Raw genomic sequence first — 24,735 nt, forward strand, 5'->3', positions numbered from 1 at the left:
TCACACCTTCCACTGCTGCAACACAGGTGAGTCTCTCTGATCCTCACAGACATCTTCACGCTGACATTTAGTCAGTCCTTCTGACTGTTTGTTTTCATCCTGAGAGTCTCACATGAACTCCTCTGACGTGACGAACACGTAGAAATCTGTGGGGAAACTTCATTTGTGGTTTGATTTTATCTTCGTTGACTTATTTAAAGAAAATATGATTTCTATGACTCAAAGCCTTAAAATGAGAGAAATTCTTTATCCAAATGGAGGGTCAGAGGACAAACAATGTTGTTTGTTGTTTGTATTGTGATGCCATCTGAGATAAATCTGTGACTCTGGCTGATATTAACAAAACTGAGCAGATTTGACAGATTGAACAGAAATGTTTTGCTTTATCTTTTGGAGATAAATTAATACAATATTGATATCCATGTGTAGGCACACAGTTTGACAGAAGTTTATAGTTTTTTTCTTTTACTTTTATATTTTAAGTTTAATATTTTAAGCTGTAAAAAGGTTTGCAGTAAACACATTTGCCTTTTTAGCCTCCTGAGACCAAGTGTCTGTTTGGTGTGCATTTTAATTTCTTCAGGCTATTTGGGATCAGTAGGATCTGATAAGTATAAGAAACTGAGCATTGTTTTTGAACAATAAGTAGGTTTGGAGATGGATTTATTTTCTAATAGTCACAAGTGTGTAACAAAGTCTAAAATTGTTGTGCAAAAACAAAGCAACATTTGTTCAGTGTTCTGTACCTCTGTGGGTTAGTGGTCACTGTTGAAGGCTTAAACTGTTCATAACTGTTAATTTCAATGTCTGAAAACGACTGTGCAAAAACAAAATTGCAAATAATGCAACATCTCTAGAAGCCTTGTGAACTGTTTGCTTTGTAACTCTGTATGAATATTCTCTGCTCCATACTCCAAGCTAGGAGTGTCCTTTTTATCTGTAGGCACAGTCTGTTACACCTGACTGGCCTGTGTGAAATATTCCAGTAATAAAGTCCCAATGTCCTAAAACGAGACAATAATTAAGTCCTAATGTCCTTAAATCCTGTTCCTATTTAATAGAGTCTTAGCTTCTTAATATTGCTGGAACTAGTCAAACATGTACGCCACATTAAACTACAAATATTATTAAGCGTAAATAAACAAGTTTCAGTTGAATAATTTGATGAGGTTTTGTCCACCTTTGTGCTGAAAGCAGCAGCAGACTGACTTTGCAGAGATGGCTGCCATCTTGTTTTTACATTGACTATTGTGCTTTTGCTACCACTGATCCCAAAACAGTCAGAGGAAGTCCAGGGAGGTTTTATGACATTAGTGTGTGTGTGTGGTTTTCAGTGAGGAGAGGTGAAACACATCTGAGAAGGTTTTAAAAGGATTAAGAAGCTCAGCAGAGTTATGTCTGTTTAGATCGCTCGGTCATCTCAACTCGATTAACTCAACAGCGTAAAATTGTCAAGTTATATCCACCAGATACCATCAAAAATATGGAGGTGTGAGAGAGAAAATGTCCACTTGTTGTTGAGATGTACTTCAGTTATATGTGTGTTTACTCAGTGCCATGGTGCCTCTAGAGTTGGGCTGGAATTTTTAAAAAAAATATATAAAATTTTGGGTAGAAAATTAAAGACAATAAACCCTATTTTATTCTTTAAAGAATAAATATAAGAGCATGCATTTTCTGCAGTGGTGAAAGAAGTACTCAGATATTTTACTTAAACACAGGTACAGTGTAGAAATACTGTTACAAAACAAAAAAAATATCATCAAAAATTTTTACTTAAGTATCAGAACAAAATACAGAGTACCAAAAGACAACCTTTGGAACTTCATCCCTTGTACCGTGCACTTTTGTTCTGATTGTTAATTGAGGGACAATTTATTGATTACTGGTTATTTGACAGTTGGGTACTTTAGTTGCCCCCTCAAGCACACGTTTTATTGTTGATCACAGTGCCTTTTTGTATGAGCAGAATTTATTATGCATATGTATATCGATTTTCGGTGTATCTACTGCTATTTAGCTGTGACATGTGTTTAAGATTGTTGTATTGTTGTTGTGTTTCTCTTTGCCTGTGAGCTGGCACTATATTGTATGTTGTAAAATGAGCAGGAACATGTATTTTAAGTATTAACAAAGCACTCACTGCAGAAAAATCTGAAAAAGGCAACTCAGAATATTCAAAATAATTTAGAAAATGCCCGTTAATGTTTAACAAATATGTGACAATTGATTTTTCTCTCAAACAGCTAACTGGCTATTTGTCTAATCTCTTCAGCTCTACTTGTATGAACGGTTTAAATGACAACAAAACATTATATTTTCTAAACTCTCCTTGTGTTTTTATGTGAAAATCTTAATTTGCATGAAACTAGTAACCACAGCTCTCAGTAAATGCAGTAAGGTAAATAAAACAAGAGGGGTTGCAACAGTATGAGATTTTGACAATATGATATCAGTCTCAGATAATATTGCAGTTTCATGATATCACAGAATTTATATTGTTGTCAGTCAGAATGACCCGTAAAGGAATGAAAACAAGGGTTATTGTGGGGAACAAATGTTTTGTTACTACAGTTGAAACTTGGAAGCATTTTGTTGATGGAAATATGTGTAGAAAGTCTCCCCTTGGAAATAACTCAAATAACCGGGGGATTCTCTGTCCAGTTGCATTTTTTTAATATCGTTAATAAGAAAATGTACACTGTATGATAACTGTCAGCTTTTATATTATGGAACCGGTATGTCGCTGCAACACTCAGTATAATATTTCCCTCTGTATAGTAGTAGTATAGAAGCACTACTAGAAGTTTAAAGTGGCAGAGAAAGAATAGACTCAAGTAAAGTACAAGCACTTCATATTCATACTTAAACACAGTACTTGGTTACATTCCATCACTGGCTGCAGTCCAAAGTGAGAAAGAGGGCAAACACAGAAATTAAAAATGGCAAGAATACCAAGAAGGTACAAAACCAAATGTGCACAGTGCCAGATATGTGAACAGGTAAGTGGTAATCTAAAATTCAAAATATAGACATGCACACACACACACACGTCACAGAGTGACGTTTCAAGCCACACGGCTCTCCCTCAGACTTCTGATTCATTGCTCACACTATAATAAATTCTGCCACTGATCAGCAGCGACTGACATATCAAGATGTGTTTTTGATGTATGTGTGTATGACAGCCACTTGACTAGATAATTGTGTGATATTATTTATTTATATGTGGGATTTAAAGTGTGTACATGCTAGTATTTTCCCCTGATATATTTTTCAATAGTAGTTTTGGCACTGAGAAGAGAGGTAGTGGTGTGCTCAAGGACCGATTGTTATTGTCCAAAAACTCAAGGAAAAAATGCAGGTGCTCTTGAAGAAGAGGGCTCAAAATCTTACCAAAGACGAAAAACAAACTTCAGGCACTCTTGCATGGAGCAGGGAAAGAAAAAAGGTAGCGTGATTACTTCATTAAAAAGCCTTTATTTTATTATGGCTTGTACAAAGACACTTAAAAAAACGACTGGTTTCGACCTCTTGGGTCTAGCTTTGGCACTATATTGGGGTACACAGGCACATTTATGTGTTTTTTCTTGGTTTATTTTTATCATGAATATGGGCTACAGGTGTGGCATGTCACGTGACCATAGGCTGTAAAAATAAGCACTACTGGTATTTAGGATGGCAACTTTCTGTCACCTATCAGAAGTGTGCGGAAGAGCTGTGTGACCCGAAACATCACCCTGTGCAAAAGTATACATTTGAGGACATCACCCAGGGCCTTGGGAAACACTGATGGCAATGTTTCACCATTTTCTGACATTTTATAGACCAAACTAATCGATTAATTCAGAAAATAATAAAGGGTGAAAATAAGTTAAAGCTCTTATTTACAGTCGCCATCTTTGTGTGAATGTTGGAAAAAGAAGTGCAGTGTAACTCAGGGAAATGGGTTAAACATCTTTTTTAATGTGCACAGTTTGAAGAGCATTTAAGGATTCTGGAAACTTTGAGAACAAAATAAAGTTACTTCAGTATTATGTTTTATCTAACGGTGAGGTAACTTAAAGGTCTGTGGCTGTAACATGGCTCATTCAAGAGCAAAATCTGGCTTCTCAAAGTGTGGATTTAAATGCAAACCAATCAGACGCCACCAAGTGTCAGTGATTCTGCTGTGGGATGTAGCTTTTCATGTTTGAGCGTTGCGGATGTGATGATCTGTGTTGGTGTCTGTTGGATCAGCGCCTTCTTCTGGTAGTCATATTCTTTGCACCCAGGTTCAAGGCTCAGATTCAGATCAACTGGGCTGTTTGTTGTTAAGTGTGTGTAGTTTTAATGAAGTTGTGCGATGGGTTGTTGAATGTGTTGAGTTAAAGTCACATAATGGACAATTTAGTGACTTTAGTTTATGCTGGTGTGTTTTGCTGCCCTTGTTGCAGGCCTTTGACTAAAGGTGAAAACCAAATGTGAACCTTCTTTATTAAGTTCAGGTTCACCTGCCATTTTACCATTTCACACAGAAGAACGAGCTAAATGAAGAAATCACCTACAAATATTTTTGTCTCTTTCTTTCTTTCAGGTGCTGCTGACTCGCTGCCCTCAATCTGCACCAACATGAGTCCAAAAAATGTTGTTTTCAAGAAGATTTGCAAAGACAAGTCGGTGAGTGAAACAGCTGACTGCATCTTTGCGTGTGGTTTGTAGTGCTGGAGGTGTCCACAGTCCGACACTGACTCATGGCTGTTCTTAAAATGAGCATAATATCATTGAACATCCAAACCAGAGTCAGTTGGTGTCTTCAAAATTGGAGCCCTAATGTCTCATGTTTTGTTACAGCATCACCTCTCAAGAGGTTTGGTATGAGCACCAGAACTTTAGTGAGTTTTTATTGCTGTACCATCGAGAGTGTTCTGATGGGCATTGTGTGGTTTGGCAACCTGACTGCTCAGGACTGCAGACGGTTACAGAGGACTGTAACAACAGCAGGGAAACTCATTGGCACTAATCGGAGAACCCTGAGTCAGCCGGGATTGCTGCAAGTCGAGCTTTTTTTTTTTTTGCCAGTCAGTGTGCTGTGCAGTGTATTTCTGGGGACATTTTAGTCCCCAGATTGAGCTGTAGAGTGAGCGCTCCTCACTATAACGCCACCTTTGGTACAGGCGTTTGTGAATGTGGCGCACAGGAGGAGAGGTTTTGCCCCGCAAGGCCCTGAAATAACGTTATCTTCTCTCTTCTGCTTAGAAGTGGTGAATTCACAGCCCACAGTGACATAATACGATACAGTCTCTGGCTTTTGTTTGATATCTAGTGTCAGACAAAATGCTGTTGCACATTTCCAGTCCGTCACAAGCAAAGTTAGCTTGTTTATTATGTTATGTGATTGTCACTGTCGACCTGAACGTCCCAGTGAACCCTGCTCAAACTGTCAAACTCTACATGGAAAAAAGGAAAGAATACTTGAATATCTCTGTTTAACAGCAGAAACTAATCTTAATGACATAATTCTGAGTCAGGTACAGCCCTAACATTTACACCACTTGTTGCAAAACAAAAGCCCAAAACATCATTAAGGGCACCTGCTCGTGTTCTGTTCTTGCTCCTCCCATCGATATCACTTTAAGGGAGCATTAAGTCACACACCACCCATCTGAGAAATAGCTTTTCCCTCAGGCAGTTAGGTTCCAGCTGCATATATGGACTGCACATTGCTGTGTGTAGATTGTATGTCTTGTATATTGTGGGTCATGTTATTTACTTTTGTGACGCTTGTGTAGTCAAAGAGTGCCACTGAACACAAGCATTTCATTTTGATTTTTTACAAGACAGTTCACTTGAAGTTGAACTTTGAGGCATGCTTGAAAAATTAAGTTTTCTTCATGGAATCAAGGTGACAAGGCACGATGAGGCAGTGATTCACAAGTGGACATTTTGTGAGTATAGTATCGGAGTATTCCTTTAAGATAAATATCTGCGTAACTCTAGTTTGTGCAGCTTTTTATATATTTATTTTTAAGAAATCTTGCAGGCATTGACTGGTAACCCCTGATGACCCATCTGCTCTTTTTTCTCAAACATTGCTTTTTTAATAGTTATTACTCACGCTGGTCTGGTAGTAGATGAGTTATTGGCATCAGATACAGTAGATCAGGAAATGTTTGACCTTCAGTGAAATTTTCCATCTCACTGAATTTAATTCTGTAAAGCAGTTGAGCTGCGTGCTGATCCTCAGGAGGTCAAGGCAAAGTCACGACAACATGAGCTGAGCTGTGCGCTTTACAGCTTTATGTCAGATAACAGGTGACTGCTGCTCAGATGTTTGTGTTTAATAACTAAATGTCTGATCTTAGATGTTGAATAGCTGTCTTTTACTCTCAGAAAATGATGTTAGTAGAATCTGTAGTTATGAAGTTTGCATCTTACAGCAACGTTCTGAGTAACTCATGAGAGGTTATCTTGTGTACATGTAATTATTTCAGCTGTTTGTTTAAAGCCAGTCCAGAATATCTAATTACTTAATGCTTTAATTACTCTAAATGGAAAAAATAGTTCTGTATAAATGTATTGTATTGAGGGTCAGGTATTTCCATGTATCAGATAGTTGTGGTGTTTGCTGCAGCAAGAGGACTCTGTTCAGCTCAGTTTACAGTAAACTCCTCTGGTGATGAGGACACAGGGCTAGATGCTAATAGTCATACCTGTAGCTACCTGGCGACAAGTACCATTCGCTGTTTTGTAGAATGTGGAACTAAAAGCCACAAACACAGAAATAAAATGAGAGTTGAAGGGACATTCCCATACAGATCACATAGCAGGATGGTCAAAGCGGCAGCCATCTTCTGTTTAGATGAACTGACTTGTGGCAAGTCGCAAACTCACTGGGATGAGCTTTTGCAGTAATGACCCAACAAGCAGTGAAGTAGTACGTTTTCAAAAAAGCAAGTAATTACTTTTAAAACAGGACTGTAACTATTATTTCTGATGTTTCCAATAATATCACGTTAGCTGAAATTCGTAAACTCAGGGTTTTCCACACATTGATTCATTTGTCGAGGCCCGCCATGATATCAGCATCTGCCTCAACATATTGATTTCATATTTTTTGGATTTGGACGCTCGTTGGGAGCGCTGTTGGAACATATACCCTTTGGTTATTTATTGCACCACACTCAGAGCGCAGAGCGTACTCGGGGCAGTGAGGGAGAAGCAGACTGTCAGGCACAGTGAAAGTTAGCTGTTCATTGTGCTGTGTCTGAAAGTTTGCATTCACTCTCCTCTAGCTACTGCTCCTCTCATCCATCGATCTGATCAGCTCTGATCGTATTGACTGACTAGTTATCCACCCCGTGACTCAAACTGAAATGTTGCATGTGCGCTGTGTTCACAGACAGAATGTGATTCAACTGATTTAAAAAAAACAAAAAAACAAAAAGTGGAAAAGAACCTTAGATCGCTGCTGATTCTGCTGCAGGTTAGAGTCCCATTTTAAACAAACAAAAAAAAGTACATTATTTAACCTCAGCAATTTTCCAAAGTTAACAAATTATTTTAATACCAATTAATTTGTCTTTTGCTTTATGTGAACCAAAGCGTCCCAGCTCTGTGCTGTCATGGAGAGCTCACCCACAGACATCATGATGCAAAGTGTCATTAGTGCCAGATATTTGAAACTCTCCTCTCCTGCTTCAGGTTGGAGTCTACATGGGCAAAAGAGACTTTGTCGACCGCGTTGACTCTGTGGATCCAGTGGGTGAGTTTTTTCCACCGATCAACAAACATCCACCAGTAAACTAGCAGCCACGTCAGATGTATTGTCCATCGAGGTTATATCTGCAGTCAGATTATCTGTCTGCTTCCTGATGCATCAAAAGTGTGGGCCACTCAGTGTTTCATCGCAGTGTAGATCTCATGATTGACGGTGGGACGTATTCTGTGGGTGAGTCAGATAAAATCACCACAAACTTCCAGTGAGACACCAAAAAATGTGTTTTTTGTTTGTTTGTTTTTTTGTTAAAAGCAAATTGGTCCGTTTGTCTCGTGTATTTTACTGGATAAATACAGAGCGTCTGGGATCACAAGAGTGTCTCTGTACTTCAGTGTTGCTCATTTATAGAGCATTACAGTGGGGACGCACAGTGTTACATATTTGCCGTTCTCTGATGTGCCCGCATTTTTTTCCATCTTATTTTGGCCAATGCTGATATATGCATATATGTTTTTTCCACAGAGACCATCACGTCGCTCCTGTAGTGGAGTCAACATATTATTATGCTTACATTTTAGTGACGTCCCACGGGCAGATACAGACATGAAATACAAAGCACACAACACAATGTTCACATGCAAAATAAGAAAAGGGATTCGTGTTAAATAAGGCTGCACCTCTTCGTTATTGTTATTGATAAATCTAGTGATTATTTTCTAAATGAGTTGACTGATCTAATGATTAATTTATTGATTATTCAAAAGGTTATTTTTCTCAATTTTTCACTTAATTTACTCCAGAATAAATATCATTAACTTCTCTTGTTCATTTTAGAACATTTTATTCATTCTTTTTCTCTTACAAACATAATAACAGCATATTGTAAAATTTGTCTAATTCCCATGTTGCTGCTGTGTTATGATAATATTAATATTAATAATAAAATAGGCCCTGTGTGTCAGATGTCTGATCAGAAAGTACTGGACCTCCAAATCAACTGGATTACTTGGACACAGATTAAGTACTTAACTAGTACTTAACTTTGATTTTAGGACATGGCTTTATTTCATCACTGGTGTAATATGCACTTTATGTAATAACTGGCAAATGCATTTTTGCATCAGTGTGGGACAAGGATAAAAACTGAAAAGATTTACAGTCTGTAACAGCAGTCTGTAGTGTTAGTTAAAGCTGTCTTCTCACTCATGCATTATTGTTAAAATGATCAGAAAATGTAAAACAGCCAAATAACTACATTAGGTGATGCATGCTGTAACTTTAGCAGTAGAGCAGAAAGTTTAAGTGAATACCACTGACAGAAACACATCCTGCATGATGATAATCCCCATATATATGTGTCCGGATGGGGACAAAAAGTAAACAGTGCTCTGGGATGCTTTGCTTCAAGTGTGCGTGCATGACAGTTGTACTGCTGTGATAAGCTACTTCCACTTTGTGGGTGAAGTTTTTTTAGCTGCAGCTTGCTCTCTGTTGGAATCCATGTTTTAACCGCGTGCATCTTACTCGATTGCGACATGCTGACACACAGTTTGCATATTGACATATTACCATAATCAAAGATGATTATGTCATCAGCCCTAATGTGAAACATGCTGTATTTATCTTTAGGGAACATTATCAAACAGAATTGTAAAATCCATCAGAGACAATCCTGACAGAAGTCACAATCAGGGCAAGTTTGACCTGTTTCAAATAATTCAAGTCACATATCGACAGAAATGTTCATTTTGGGCTGATGCTAGTATTTTGTTTTAAAGCCTCTGTGTGACCGTTGGGACTGAGAACAAGTGTTTGACATGTTTTTCTTTTTAAGAGTGAAGGTTTTTCAATAATGATGATATCTCAGTACCTCTTAAATCTTTTTTTGTTTTTTTCAATATTTTTTTCTTTTACCCATGTGACATTTTCCATGATGTTGCTGATTGGCGTAGTTTTCTGTGTGACATCATAAACCCAAAGTTTAGAATAGAAATGTCACTGTTGAAATCCTTGTGGCAGATGATTTGGGCTGAAGTTGATTGAATAGGGGCACTAACTCAACTCCTCACACTCAGAAAAGAAAGTGTCTTTAGTTGTAGGACACATTTTGGTTATCCTGGTTATTAAAATGATTGAACTCAGTTTAAAAATACACTTCCATTTTTATTGCCTTAATTGCGCTGAACTTTTTTTTCACCACTAGATGGCGTCATCATCATTGACCCTGAGGCTCTGCAGGGGAGGAAAGGTCAGTACCCAAACACACTTCACACTCAGTGATATCACAGGATGTTGGTCCAGGCTCAGGTCTCAGTTTACATCTCACATTTTCCCACACATTTTGAGAGACTTATTTCATTTGAAACTGCTCAGACGTCCACGGGCGTCACCTGTCTGTGTGTTTCTCTTCCTCACACCTGTGTGATCACTTCTGTCCACAACACTGTTTCCTGCTGAAAGAAATCTGACAGTCCAGTTTCACAGATAAGAGAAGTGACATGAAGCCTTTATGGATGTTTCTCTCAAATTAACTTTTATTTCCCTTGAAGTAGCCCTGAGGTTGTGACTTTATTCCACAGTGTCTGGAAGCTTTACACATCATGTTTGTATTATCTTGTTCCAGATCCTCACTGAAGCTAAATATGTTCTCTATATTTGTTAATTTTGACACATGATCCCAAAACACAGCTCAGCTCATGTCTTTAAAACTTTGAGATCTCCATGAGCTTGAAGTAAATATTTTGGGGATTGAACAAAATCACACAAAATGAGCTCGTACTGACATGTCCTTCTGGTGTTAAAGAGTTAAAATACAAGAAACTCATCTGCCATCCTCCCCTCAGTTTTCTCTTTATGTTTAAATCATACTGTTGGTTCCATGACATTTCATCACTAAATACACTGCTGTGTCGTATTTGTACCCTAACTAATGACTTTAAAGGGACACCTGATCATCACAGTGACAGTGTCTGTCCTCTGCCCCCCAGTGTTCGTCACCCTGTCCTGTACTTTCCGGTACGGCAGGGATGACATGGATGTGATGGGAATCGCCTTTCGCAGGGAGCTGTACCTGTCAACTCGCCAGGTGTACCCGCCTCTGCAGGACCGCGAGAAGGGAATCCACACCAGGATGCAGGCCAAGCTGCTGCGCAAGCTGGGAGACAACGCCTACCCGTTCTTCTTTGAGGTGAGGAGTGATCGTTGATTAGAGACCCCCAGGCTGCATGAAGGTGCTTTTATAACAGCTGCACTGTCAGGAAGAAGTCAGGAAACAGCACAGTGACATACTTCAAAGACAGGTTATGGTCCTGCATTTAATATTTTACTGTTATGAAACTTAACAATCATCAGCAGGGAAATGTACTCAACTCTGTACTCAAATTGCAGTTTGTGGATTTTGGTGCTTTCAAATCAGTTGAAGAGCAAAAGCAACAAAAGAAAAGATGGCGTTTCACTTTATACGATGTAACCACTGACTGTGTGTCACAAAACTGACAAACAAACTCTGGAGCTGTGTCTCAGCTCTAGACCACATTAGAATTCGAGTAATGTGTGTGTGTTAATAATGTTCTAACACTGGAAAAGATAAAGTATGGTAAACAGTTGTCAGTCTAAACAACTGATGAGTTTTTAAAATAGATTTAGATCACACAAAATACAAAGATACAAAAAAAGAAGAGAAGTAGAAGAAAAAACTCAGAGATCCAGTTTAAAATACATGGACAGGACTTAAATGTCAGGTTAAGCAGCAAGTTGACAGAAAAGCAGGAGGCAGTAGTGGCTGTGATTGTTAATGGGGTGAGGATGAAAATGACCCACATACTGACAGGATTAAATTTACTGACCAGAGCAAGTAATACTATTAAAATCACCCCAACTCTAATGGATGCATTCATCCAGTCTGACTGGGGCTTAAGACTGATTTTCTCAGTTATTAATGTATTGCTTGTTATATGTATTTAACTATTTATTTTACTAGATGTGTTTGTATCTTGCTTTTAAGGTAAAGTCTATTTCATCGCATGTGTTTGCACAAACAGCACTATCTGAGTAAAGGCTGACTGATTGACTGACCCCTGTCTTTTTGTCTTCTCAGTTTCCTGACAACCTGCCTTGCTCAGTGGCTCTCCAGCCAGCACCTCACGATGTCGGCAAGGTAAGAGCCCAACTCGGGGATCGAATCAGTCCTGATTAAGTGAACACATGAAACACTCTGAACATACCACAAAGCACTTGCTTAAAAGGAATAAATGTGACCTCAAGGCTGGTTCGCCTGTCACTTTATTTCCTACCTCCAAAACAGAGGTGAAGAACATCATGCAAACTTTACAGAAACAGTGACGGCAAAAATCATCATCATGATTTATTTATTTATTAAAGATTTTTGTTGGGGCATTGTTTGCCTTTTGTTCATAGAACAGCTCAAATAGACGTGGGGAAAAGGGGGGATGACATGCAGCACAGGGCCTACTGAGTCTGTTTGTAACTGGTAACCTATCGACAGGGTTATCTTCACTTCACCTGTTTAACTGTCTGTAGCAGTTTAGCTAACATTCATCCCACTGACTGCTGTTATTACAAACATGTGAACAAATTACAGACCCTTGCCTTGTTCATGGACTCATAAAAAAAAGATTTTTTTGGCCTGGTGGGGGTTCATGTTGGCTTAGCAGCCCGCCTGTATAATTATTTACTGCTCACCACAGGATGGTGACGCCTCTTCTCTCTTCTTCTGTAGCAATGTGCTGTGGAGTTTGAGATCAAAGCGTTCAGCGCTGAGAGCCAGGACGCTAAAATTCGCAAACGGTGAGTCCAGCTGATCTGTCCAGAATTTATATCCATTTATTCATGGCACTAAAACAGCTCCAAGTCAGTATAAAAAGTCTAACCCAGACTTTGTATGTTTTAATATTTCTTTGTCCAACAGGAGCACAGTTAAGCTGATGATCAGGAAGGTCCAATACGCTCCAGAGAACGAGGGAGTGGCGCCCTCTGTTGAAACCACCAGGGACTTTGTCATGTCGGATAAACCGCTGCTTGTCAAGGCCAGTCTGGACAAAGAGGTTCGTAGCTTCACATGTATCTGTAGCACAAAACACAATGCAGTACATGCAGGAGTACTTTTTCAAAAACAGCTACAGAATCTGAAGTCTCAGGGGATGGAATTCTCCATGGTTGGTGCACGTTGTGCTCGTAGAACTCGTCGCACCTCTGCTGAAACACCTGAATTTCACTTCTGTCTGAATTGCCTTATTTTAGCGCCAGTCTCTTAGAAACAGCTGGACATGTTCTCGCAGGAATACGATCTGAAATCTGAGCCGAAATCTGAGAGATATCAACAATATGACGACCAAGATTATGCCTCCCTGATGTTAGGGTTAGTTTCTGACCCTGCGTCTTGTTTCCAGATGTACTACCATGGTGAAGTTATCAATGTGCACGTCAGCATCACAAACAACTCCAACAAAAACATCAAGAACATCATCGTCTCTGGTAAATACGGTCGCTCATGTTTTCATTGTGAGAGGAGGGATGTTCATTAACTAAAATATGCCCACACTGTAATATGGAGAAGTGTTACTGACTGCATGTTGGACCTTTTGTTGCATGAGTAAATGTAAATGTAGCCTCCAAGTCATTTTTCTTCTTCTCTCGTCCTCCTCAGTGGATCAGGTCGCTACGGTGGTGTTGTACTCCAATGACAGCTATGTCAAATCTGTGGCCATCGAGGAACCTGGGTAACACAGCTCACACTAAATATTACACAAATTATAATTAAGAGTTTTCATTATCACATAGTCTGAGGCCAGTAGCCAAGATACTTCTGTTTTGCATTTGTTTCAAATGTAACACTATTTTTAAAAATTACAAATGATGATATCAGCTTAACAATTTGAGTGCATGAATCTTTCAGCAGTGTATACGAATGTCGGAGTATCTCAGCATTTGGTATTTGCCCCCTTTGCTTTGCATGACAACAGATGGCATTGACAAAGATCCAAAGAGCTTCATGCGATGCCACTGAGTGGTTGTCGTAGATGATGTCAGTGACTGTGTAGGAAAGTCCATGACAGTCAGGACTCCTTTGATCTTTATCGTAAATGGACTGAACTCGCACCTTTGCAGTCCTCCGCTCTGACCACGTCAAGAGCATAATTATTTTTTAGCACTTTTATTATATGGAATTAGTGTATTTGGGCACGTCAGCGCCAAGTGTTCCAATTTATGATGTCGACATGTGTTTTTGTGTGTGTGCTTTATGGTGCAGCAGCTTTTAGTCCAAAACAAATTTCAATGAGGGGTGATAAAGTATACCTTTCCTTTCCTTACCTTACTTTACTTTACCTTTCCTTAACACTACATGTCACATGTACTCTCTCACACACACATTCACACATTGGTGGCTGAGGCTACCATACAGACTTCACGTTCTCTCACACACACATTCACACATTGGTGGCTGAGGCTACCATACAGACTTCACGTTCGCTCACACACACATTCACACATTGGTGGCTGAGGCTACCATACAGACTTCACGTTCGCTCAGCAATTGGGGGTTCAGTATAGTAGTGGCTTGCAGAGTTTCCTCTACTCTACAGGGTAAATCACACACAAGACTTTAAATGCTATTGTGTGGGGGTTTAACGTGCTTTACGATTTATTGTTTCAGACCTGTGAAATGAAAGTAAATAAAAGTTTTGTTGTCAGCTTACTAAAATAAACAGGCGGTCTGCATTGCAGCGACATGTAGTTATATTTCTGGGGAGGTGCACGTCAGACTCTGGCCTTGGGTATGCTGTATGCACAGTGTTGATTCAACACAGACGTATGAATCCCACTTTAGTTCTGTCGAGTGTCATGTAAACTTGTGCTCCAATACAAGGGCTACAACTCAATTTTCCAGCTCTGACCTTTTCTCCAAAGGAGTTAAGTTGGTCAGTGCCATAAAATTTTGGTTTTGACTCTTCTGAATTTTGGACCCTACTGTATCTTTAAATCTAAATTAAGACTAAATTAGTATTTCCATTTGTTCATAGTTAAAAGAAAAACTGAGTTTCATGTGTACAGTCAGTGACGTCATGTAGACATTAAAGCTTTCACTCAAAAAAAGGAAAAGATTTATTTCGTGACAGCTCTCTGGTCATATAAACCTCATGTCAAATCAACAAATAAAAGAGAGCATTAGTAATCTGCAGATACAGATCAAGTGAGACTTTAACAGTCACAATAATCAAGACAAGTTTGAAGTTTTAAGAATTAAATACACATGCATCTCAGAGTTTGAATAGATGGAGGTTTGTGCCTTTTTACGTGGGAAGGGAGAGTTTGTAGCAGTGATGAGGCTCAGAGAGAACTTGCGGCCCCCACTGGCTGGTTAAGTGGAGTGAGGAGTCAGTGACGATATAAAATGGTCAGTGAAACAGGTTTTTCAACAATTACAAATCTCAGCGACTATCAGTGGTCCTTAAGCATACAGTCATACATGTGCACACAAAATATGAGGCTGGTGGATCCAGCCAGATACGCTGCAGACAGAAGGATACACACTCTCACAAACACAACCAAATGTATCGTCCCCTCCAGCCTTTCACCTGGCGGAGATCATACTACATGTCCAAATTAAGCGTTCCTAAATTTTCAGCCTTCCTCACGTCTTCACTGCTGTTCTTAATTCAACTGTGAACTGAGCAGAGTTTCACAATCTGAAAGTGAGTAGGAGGACATTTAAGATTTGGATGCTCTGTGATAAAATCAGTGTATCGAAAGTTATTTCCTAAAGCTCATTGTGCATCTGTGTCTTCATGTCTCAGGGACTCGGTGTCTCCTGGAGCGACCCTGCAGAAAGTCTACAAGCTGCTGCCCGTGCTGGCCAACAACAGAGAGAGGAGGGGCATCGCTCTGGATGGCAAACTGAAGCATGAGGACACCAACCTGGCATCATCCAGCATGTAAGCAAACACTCACACAGCCCACCTCTTCTAACGAAGTGACAGCTCAGTCAGGAGGTGAACGTGTCTTTACTAGATTGAATAATTTAAATGATCTTCTTCTCTTTCAGTATCAAGGAAGGTGTGCTGAAAGAAGTTATGGGGATCATGGTGTCGTACAGAGTCATGGTGAAGCTCATCGTTGGAGGGTCAGTCTTCCCCTTTTGTGTGTGTTTGTGTGGGATGTTATGACTCAGGCTACCCATGGGGACACATTACAGACTAAAGACTAGTTAGTTGGGGATGGCGTGTCCAACTGGGGACAAAAACCATGTTTACAGTTTGAAAAAAGCATATTTTTGGATGCTGCATTCCATTTAGGAGATGCTCTGGTATTGTGTATGCTGGCTTAACTGAATGTGTTACATAGAACTGAGCCATCGTTAATATTATCAGTTTCATCTGCTATGACAAGTCAAAATGTCTGCTGTGAAAAAGGTCCACTCACATGACGAAATGGTGCCAGGTTCAGTTCTTTTATTTTAAAAGAGTGCAATGAAATGATGTCTTTAAGGGCTCCAGTCAAACCTCAAATGCTGGGGAAAAAATATAATAATAAATCACACTTACATAGTGCTTTTCAGTGTCCTCAAAGATGCTTTAAATAAAGTACAATTTAAAAAAACAAGTTCTTTATTAAAGACAAAATAAGAGATTTCTGTTTTTTAATACATTCATGTGAGGAAGGTTAAAGTCTCATTGTTCTAAACAGATCTGATGTTGTCAGCTCTTCAGTTTAAGTCACATGCTTTATGTACATCTTAATTTATTCACTCAGTTTGTTTCCATTGCACTCTGCTGCATTTTGCTTTTATCGCTATACCAACTTTCTCACCTCACACAAGCATAAAAGCTTTGTAAGCCTCTGCGCCGAATTCAACTCAAGGATGCCTCGAGGGAATTTGTTCAAATTTAGCACAAAACTTAACTTGGAATTAAGGATGACATTGTTTGATTTTGGGGGACCTTGTATCTTTCTCATTCATCCAGTATCTCAAGAAGGACTTAAGGGACTTTCCTCAAATGTGGCTCCTCTGCGCTGCCTGGTTGAAGATGGGCGTGAAGCATCCATGTTTTCACAGACATAGATATAAACTATAAGTGCAGCCTGACGGGTTCGGGCAGTCATACAACCGCGAGGCGGTGATTCTAGTTTTTACATATTTTTTTCAAATTCTTTTTTTATGCCAAAAAATAGAAATAAACACAAGGCACCATATGATTTATACAGCACCTTCTCACTTTGTGATAACAATCTTGAGTTCATTGTATTCCACTCTGAGATGGATCTGCTGAAATCTTGAAATCACAGCTTTTGTTGTAACAATGTGTCGAGTGTCTCTGGTAGTGAACGATCAGCAGCAAACAGACACAGTTAGAAACAACCTGGTGAACATAGCGGAGCATTTAGCAGCCAAAGAGACAGATATTTCCCTCAGGAGCTGGTGGAGACCAAAAACTGAGCTGAAAGAGAGAGAATATTGGACTGACATTACAGACTGCTGCGCACAGTTACTGGAGGTTAAACTAAAATTATTATTAACAAGGTCGTCTTATTGTGCCTGAAGATGAATATTGTTTATTGTGACGTTTGGTGTAAATGTTCTCCGGCCTTCCAGTTCACTCAGGGACAAAATAATGTTTCAGGATCTTTTATCACTTCATCAGTTTTTATTTCCAAGCCTTCATCCCTCCCATTAGATCCTGTTTATATTCCTGCATCTTCATCAGCAGTGTCATCTTTAGTGTTCGTTTTCCTTTTCTGTTTCTTCGCACCTCCTTTCTATGCCTCCACACAGGCATTATGTTTTCAGGGTTGTCTGTCTGTCATAGTTCCTAAAATTATTTATGGAGTAGTGGTATCTTGTGTGAACATTTTTTGGGTCGACTTGAACCCACCGCCTGCAGACTGTGACGTCTTCCAAATGTTTGCTGTTGGTGTGCAGTGTTCCAGTCAAAACCTTCAACTTTTTTTTTTTTTTGTATTTGTCCCAATTATTGTCACTGCTGCGCTCACAGGATGATGGGATCAAGGTAAGTTCATGTTTACTTATTTTCATCAGTAGTAGTTAGTAGAGTAGTAGAATGTAAGAGAACAACAGCATGTTTCTGCCTTTGAGAAAATAGAAGTCTGTGTTTCTCTCTTGCAAGTAGTAATCATGGAAATCTATATCAGTGATGTTTTCCAGTGTCTAAAGCTTCCTCTGCCTCTGCTGCATGTTTAAATCTGTCTTGTAAGATGTCCTTGAGATGCACCCTTAGTAAAAATGCATCATTATTATTAAATGATAATATATATAATTTGATATTTGGGATAGTAACATGTTATTAATTTAAAGCTTCTGATATTCTTTATTCAGCATAGCATGTATTTATTACCTTTAACTCTTTGATAACATTTTGTTGACATGAGTGTGACATCATGTACTGTGTATTAATTCATTAACACAGCTGCAGTGAGATTTTTTGTTTGGTTGTGTTGCAGCGAGGTCGGCCTAGAGGTTCCCTTCAAACTGATGCATCCTAAACCTGATGCAGGTAAGGAAACAAGTCTACCAAAAGCATCTACATGTAGTTAAAGGTATTATTAACTCCATAACAACTAAATAGTGGATGCAGTTAATCGTGTATATAGAAGTGTTCATAGAAGATTTTCAAGGTCAGCTGAAAGAATGTCGACCAACTTAACCTTCCTGTTTGTCCTTTCTTTTCTTATTGCTGCCAACAGTGAAGGAGAGGTAAGACAGTTTACCACGCAAAACAAAAGAAATACAGTGAATTATTTATTTTTTTATTTTAATAGTCTTGTTTTTCTCTAAAATAAGCGTCAGTCCCTCTGAGTTAGGATGAACAGGACTGTTTAAATCAGACAGCAGGTCTTCTTATTGTGCCTGAAGATGAATATTGTTGTGTTTATTGTGACGTTTGGTGTAAATGTCCTCCGTCTATCCAGTTCACTCAGAACATTTTTATTTTATTTTATTTAACTTTTATTTAACCAGGCAAATCATTAAGAACAATTTCTTATTTACAATGGCGGCCTGGTGACATGATCCAGGGCCGGAAATCTGGCACGGTGCCGGATTTCCGGCGCAGGAATATTCTGGTGCAGGAATATTTTCCAGTCATTCCAACTACCAACTACTGAGTATCACATTACTCAAGGTAAACTAGGAGTTCTATCCAATCAGAGGCAGAGTAGGGCGGGCCTTTTCATAGTCTCTCATTCAGTCACGGTACGGACACACCAGATGTGGAACCGAAGCGCAGCGCCCAGCAGCGGAGGCAGTTTTCAGTCGGCGCCCATGTTAACCTATCTGACTGTCCACACAGGCCGCAGAGCAGAGCGGAGCCCCGAACTGAGGCTCGCGCACTGCAGCGCTTCAGTTCAGTGTCTGGTCTATTTTTCATGTGAGCCGCGAGCGCTTCTGTCAAGCTGGATAGAGCGGATTGTACCAAACAAGAAGTCGGACACAGAAAGATGAGAGAATCCGGCCAATTTCCAAACTAAAATTAAATTAAAAAATAAAAGCTTGTTTAATCATGTTGCTTGCCCGTCTATAAATATTTGTTCAGTTTGGTCTAGACATGAGAGAGATGAAAGCACACACACACACAGAAATGGCTACAGGTTGGGGGTTGCAATTCACACATACAGAAAGGGGTGTGGGGGTGGTAATAGAGATAAGCGAGAGATAATTTGTGAAGCCACAGATGAGTTGTCACTTGCTAATTAGCTCAGTCAGATAGAAGCTTGCTCCTTGGTGTCAGAGGTCATGAGTTTAAGCCTCAACTGATGTAAAATGTACATTTTAATGCAGACGTTCTTGTTGTCTAACTGTTCTGCCTCTTGTTGCTCAGAATTGCCTAAAATTGCCCGGCCCAAACCATTTTGTAGGAGCTGATGACCAAATTTTCCTTTTTTGGTGAACTGTTCATATTTCATCATTAAAAACCTTGAAATTGTTATTCTAGCTTCTTGATGTGATACTTGATTGATACTCAGATTATTTCATTTTGACATCAAATGTTCCCCCAGACCCCCCTAGCACAGAAGCCCCCTCCCCCAATGCTCTCCAAAAAAAATTCAGGCACAGGATTTTTTTCTTGCTTCAAGCCCTGATGATCATGTTTCAGGATCTTTTATCACCTCATTGGCTTTTATTTCCAGGCCATCTCTCCATTGGATCCTGTTTATATCCCTGTATCTTCATCAGCAGTGTCATCTTTCGTGTTCTTTGTTTTCCTGTTGCCTTCACACAGGCATTATGTTTTCAGGGTTGTCTGTCCCTCCGTTCTTGGGAACACGATATCTCAAGAACACCTTGAGGGATTTTTTTTTAATTTGGAACAAATGTCCACTTGGACTAAACCATGAACTGATTGGAAATTGGTGGTCAGATGTCAAAGGTCATCAGAGGTCATTGTGACCTTGCATCTGTCTCATTCTCCTGAACATGATATCTCAAGAAGTCATATGTGAATTATGACACAACTTCACACAGATCTCTAAAAATAAAATGATGTGATGAAGTGACTTCAATGTGATGTTCCACAAAAAAAAAAACCCAGACACTTTTTATATCTCAGGAACAGAAGGGGAGACATTTGGTCAGATACTGAATTGGTGACTCTAATCTTGAAACTGTGCTGATTGTATAGATCTTCTGTGTGAAGCATCCATGTTTTCACTGACATGAATGTAAACTGTAACTGACTGGTCCTCGGAGGCATACAACAGCAAGGTGATAATTCTAGTTTTTATATTTTATCAGTTTCAGTAAAAGTTCAGACTGCTAAGAGGAAAAGATTTAACATGCTGACACCCATGTGTGTTTTCAGTTGTTCTGGCTCAGTAGACCTTGGATGTAGATTTACAGAAAATGACATGAAATCACTGGAGTCAGTGCGTCTCCTTATTTGCAAAGTCGAAGGACTCGCTGGTCCCAGAAGTGTTTTTCTGAATCCTGTGTTCTTATTTTAAAGACTTCCTTCATACTGCAGACTTGATATTACAAAACAAAGAAACGTGTGGCTCTCCTGGATAACCCCTAAGAAATCATGTTTTGTGTGTCAGTTTTGATGCATGACAAGCCTCAGCTGCTTTTCTCAGTCAACTGTGTGAATCACAGCAGTAGTGATTTCAGAATGTTTCAACAGTTCGTTGCTGTTGTTGTTTCATTCATAAAAAAAACCAATCTGAAAGTGAATTCATTTCAGCTGCAGACTTTATTTATGTTTTTCTCAACATTTAAATCTTTAGCTTTCACCCACCGCGAGCAGCACATGTGACAGCATGCTTTGCAGACATGCATCTTGGCAGTGGAAGTCAAAGTGTTACTAGAGACAGACTAAACCAAGACGGCCCACATTGAATTCATTTCCTGCATGTGCATGTGTGGGTTTCACCACTGCCCCGCCCCTTTAGGAGACTGACAGCAGTCTTGAGTGTATTCCCTCCAGTGGGGAAAAGTGAATGTGAGTACAGATGATGATCGCCCCATAGTCACCGAAGTAAATATCGTATCCATTTCTCACAAGCCCCAATCCTTCCAGACATTTTGACACTGAAATGGCATTTTTTTTTCATACAGACAAATCAGGAGCAAATTAACTTTATTTGAGATGTGCCTGTTTTAGCAACACACTCTTGGGAGATCTGGTAACAACTGAGGTGTTCTAACACTCGGTCGATGTCAGACATTAAGTTAGCAAAATAAGGAACAAACATTAAATTTGTACTGTATATTGTGTCATATTGTTTTGAATCTGATCCACATCCGCACATCGTGAACTACCCTTCCAAACAAAGTAGGGGTATGTGTGGGAGAGACAACCACACCCACTTAGCAGACAGGAAGTGTGTAGTGTTTCGTACCATTTGCACAGCTTGTAATGCAGTATCTTCTGTTTTAGTGTATCTTTGGTTTTACGCCCACAGGCCCTTTTAGGTCTTTTTACTTTTGATTAAAGAACCAGATATTTTTCGAACTTGTTCTGGTTTAACTGCTGCTGTGAAGGAGCTCCAGCCGTGAGTGGGGAAAAATGACTTCTGGAACCAGCAGTGCCTGAAATAGATCCTCTGACTTTGCAGATTTTTTTCTCACACTTGTGTCAGCTAGGTGAAACACAATCTGGAAATCCATCGGTTAAAAAAAAAAATAAATAAATAAATAATTTTCTTCCTTTACCTCTGGAGGCACAGCCCGGAGTTTGCCGACTAACGGAAGTGCAGGGGCCTCGGCAATCGCTCATGCCCTTCACTTCCATCGGTGCCCCCAGAGCATCGCCGTCTTGTTTACAAATACTTCGGGTAGAAAACCAGCAGAGTTTAGATATCACATTTTTCACGTCACTATATCACCGTGTAGACTAATCTGATGTTTGTTAAGTCTATAAACACAATGACTGAACAAACATTACTATTTCTGTGTGTTTTGTAATTAACATGGTTATCGTAGATTAGCTCGGCTAACTGTTAGCTGTTAACGTTAGCGGCGTCTGTAATAACCATACACTGTATAAAAATAAGGTATTAACTCAATAAATGGTCCGTGAATAAAATATTTTTTCCAGCAGATATCTTAGTTACAACATGATTGAGCTAGCAAAGCAGTTTTGTGTTGCTATGTGTGGTATTTATTCAGTTATGGGAAATCATGATGTGTAGAAAGCATCAGTGGCTGCAGCTGACAGGGACAGCTAGCAAAGCTAACATCAGGACGTCATCTGTTAAAAGCCTCCCGTTGTCGGATACGACATGAAACTACTCCAGTTAGCTCAATCATGTTTTAACATTCGCTGGAAAAATATTTTTTTTCACGTTGATGAGACAGCGTTTTGGGTGGAGCGGTCGCTATGGACGCGGAGCTTGCTGTTTCTGTAGGTACACATTTCCTGGGGACACCTGCACATCTGGGCCCCGCCCCCTCCATTGTGATTGGCTAAAGCGCAGCATGTTCAAACTCAAAGCCTTTCTGTACTCCCTACATGTAATAAATTTGACTGCACTTGTGACAGTAAACGCTTGCAGTTCCTCTCTAACACTGCTGTCATCTTTCTGTGACGTCTGCAGTGAGATGGAGGAGGAGATGGAGTTTCAAGAGTTCAAACGCTCCTACCTGAAGGGGATGATTGATGACGAGGACGAAGATGGCAATGTGTCGGGGGGTGACGACATGGCGCCTAAAGAGAAATAAAGGAGAGAGTTGGTTGGAGTGATGACAGCTGTAGCAAAGACAGCTGGGAGTTTGAGTCGACTCAGAGTTTGTGCTAGAAAAAAATTGAGACTTAATTAAAGGACCATATCTGTGATTTTGCATATTTTGGTACATAGTTCACCAAGTACACTGATCAGGGGCAGAAGGGCTCTTTAACAGTATGAAAACATCTTCCTGACAAGGCTAACATGGTACCAGACAGCTGCTTTTTTTTTTTTTTTTTTTTTTTTACAACCAGCAGACACGTGATCATCCTGTTGGAGTGTCTCATGTAAGTATAATTTTAAAGGTCCAGTAAAGAGGATGTAGGGAGATTTAGTGTAAGCTAGTGGTGAGGATTGCAGATTGCAGCCAGCTGTAACTTCTCCTGGTTATAATTCCTAAAGTGTTCATAGTTTATTTTTTTATCGAGAGCCAAATTATCCAGAGAGGTCTCTTCTCTCTTCGCTGTTTGGCACGTCGCAGACAGCCCGCTTGCCCAACACCTGCTGTTGCGTTTGCACCTATTTTCTCTGATGATTAAATGTGTGTTCACCTTTTTACCAGGAGACAGACTATCTGCAGAGGTATCTACCTCTCGACAACAAATGGACAGAGTAATTTAAACTGCTATAAACACTGAATAAAATATTTTTACGTTAAGAAAAAAAATGTTTTCTGGCGCTCTTGTTGAGAAGGGGTTGTGAGCTATTGTGGCTGACATGAAAAGGAGTATGGCCCCACTTAGAGTCAGTGTTTGGTGGTGCATAACATTTAATACTGTAGCTAAATCTCGTTTAAAGATGATTTCTTAGCCAACATGCAACTCCACTGATATGGTCCCTGAACTGAATAAATGATGAATTCTTCTTAAGTTATTTGTAAGAATAATTTTTATGCTTTTACAGCTACGCAGCTAATTTCAGACTCTATAGTCATTTGTTCTTTTTGTATAATCAGAACAGGTAGACTATGTGTTGCTCAAGAATGCAAAGAAGTTGGTTTACTGAAGCTGAAGTTTAGATGTGCTTGACTTGAGCTCATAACAGTGGTTTTTAGAATACAAGTATTCTATGTGTAAAAGGCAATGATCTCCCAACATTTCTCTGAACTAACTTTTTTTTTTTTTTTTTTTTAAATATAATCTGACAAAAGTGCAAGCTCATAAATAATATGTGAATTAGTTTTGTTTGCTTTTAACTGTTGTATCACAATTCGGATGGCTGAGTTTCCTGCTACCTTGATTCTGAAGGAAATCATCGCACTGTAAAACTGCTGCTGCTGACTTTAGTTTTATTGTGGCAACATGTATGTAAAAGGTTAAGCTCTAGTTGGCAGTTAAAGGAGGTGTGATGCTGTGTGTGACTTCTGTGCAGTTTGATCTCTGACAATAAAAGCTGGTTGATCCATTCTTGCATCAGCTGCTCTTTCTTGGTGTCGTGCAGTTTCTCAGGCTCGAGGTCCGGGGTCCATGCAGGAGTTCATGGGACTTTTTTTTAAAATAAATATTTCCTTATGTTCTTTAAATCTCTGTTTGTTTGTTTTTTTAAATACAAAGCCCCTTTTACACTGCCTTTCCAACTGTTTTACGTTGCTGTGAAAACACCAATGCATTTCTTCTTCAAAGAGCTGTATTTTACCTTCGCCCAATACTCATTTTTATTGAATAGAGCTTGAAAGCATCACAGTGTAAACTGTCAGCTTAAAACAACTGCAAATAGCGAAACAATGAGATCCAGGAGTCTATAGTGAGCACTGCGTCCACAGACACCCTAGAGAGATGGTAAATGATTGTTATTGACATGTTATTGTTTATACAGTGCTGCCAACACGGATGTCATATGTT

At 39.5% G+C, this 24,735-nt stretch overlaps 1 protein-coding gene across 1 annotated transcript; it reads left to right on the top strand.

The window, feature by feature from the left end:
- On the top strand, nucleotides 1-23,109 carry saga (S-antigen; retina and pineal gland (arrestin) a). The gene is made up of 16 exons (XM_049598574.1): nucleotides 1-26; nucleotides 4,577-4,659; nucleotides 7,684-7,744; nucleotides 9,903-9,947; nucleotides 10,687-10,886; nucleotides 11,796-11,855; nucleotides 12,438-12,505; nucleotides 12,627-12,762; nucleotides 13,108-13,192; nucleotides 13,365-13,437; nucleotides 15,514-15,651; nucleotides 15,762-15,839; nucleotides 17,710-17,724; nucleotides 18,176-18,228; nucleotides 18,419-18,428; nucleotides 22,766-23,109. Exons 2-16 carry the CDS (start codon nucleotides 4,612-4,614, stop codon nucleotides 22,887-22,889), a joined length of 1,194 nt encoding a protein of 397 aa, XP_049454531.1. The 5' UTR covers nucleotides 1-26; nucleotides 4,577-4,611; the 3' UTR covers nucleotides 22,890-23,109.
- The last annotated feature ends 1,626 nt before the right edge of the window (nucleotides 23,110-24,735 follow it).

This window comes from Epinephelus fuscoguttatus, linkage group LG15, assembly GCF_011397635.1.
Source record: "Epinephelus fuscoguttatus linkage group LG15, E.fuscoguttatus.final_Chr_v1".
Classification (NCBI taxonomy): Eukaryota; Metazoa; Chordata; class Actinopteri; order Perciformes; family Serranidae; genus Epinephelus; species Epinephelus fuscoguttatus.

Coding starts and splice junctions, on each gene's coding strand:
- saga (XM_049598574.1), top strand. CDS start 4,612: ATGAGTCCAAAAAATGTTGTTTTCAAGAAGATTTGCAAAGACAAGTCG. Junction 10,887..11,795: donor CCTACCCGTTCTTCTTTGAG/GTGAGGAGTGAT, acceptor TTGTCTTCTCAG/TTTCCTGACAACCTGCCTTG. Junction 12,506..12,626: donor GACGCTAAAATTCGCAAACG/GTGAGTCCAGCT, acceptor TTTGTCCAACAG/GAGCACAGTTAAGCTGATGA.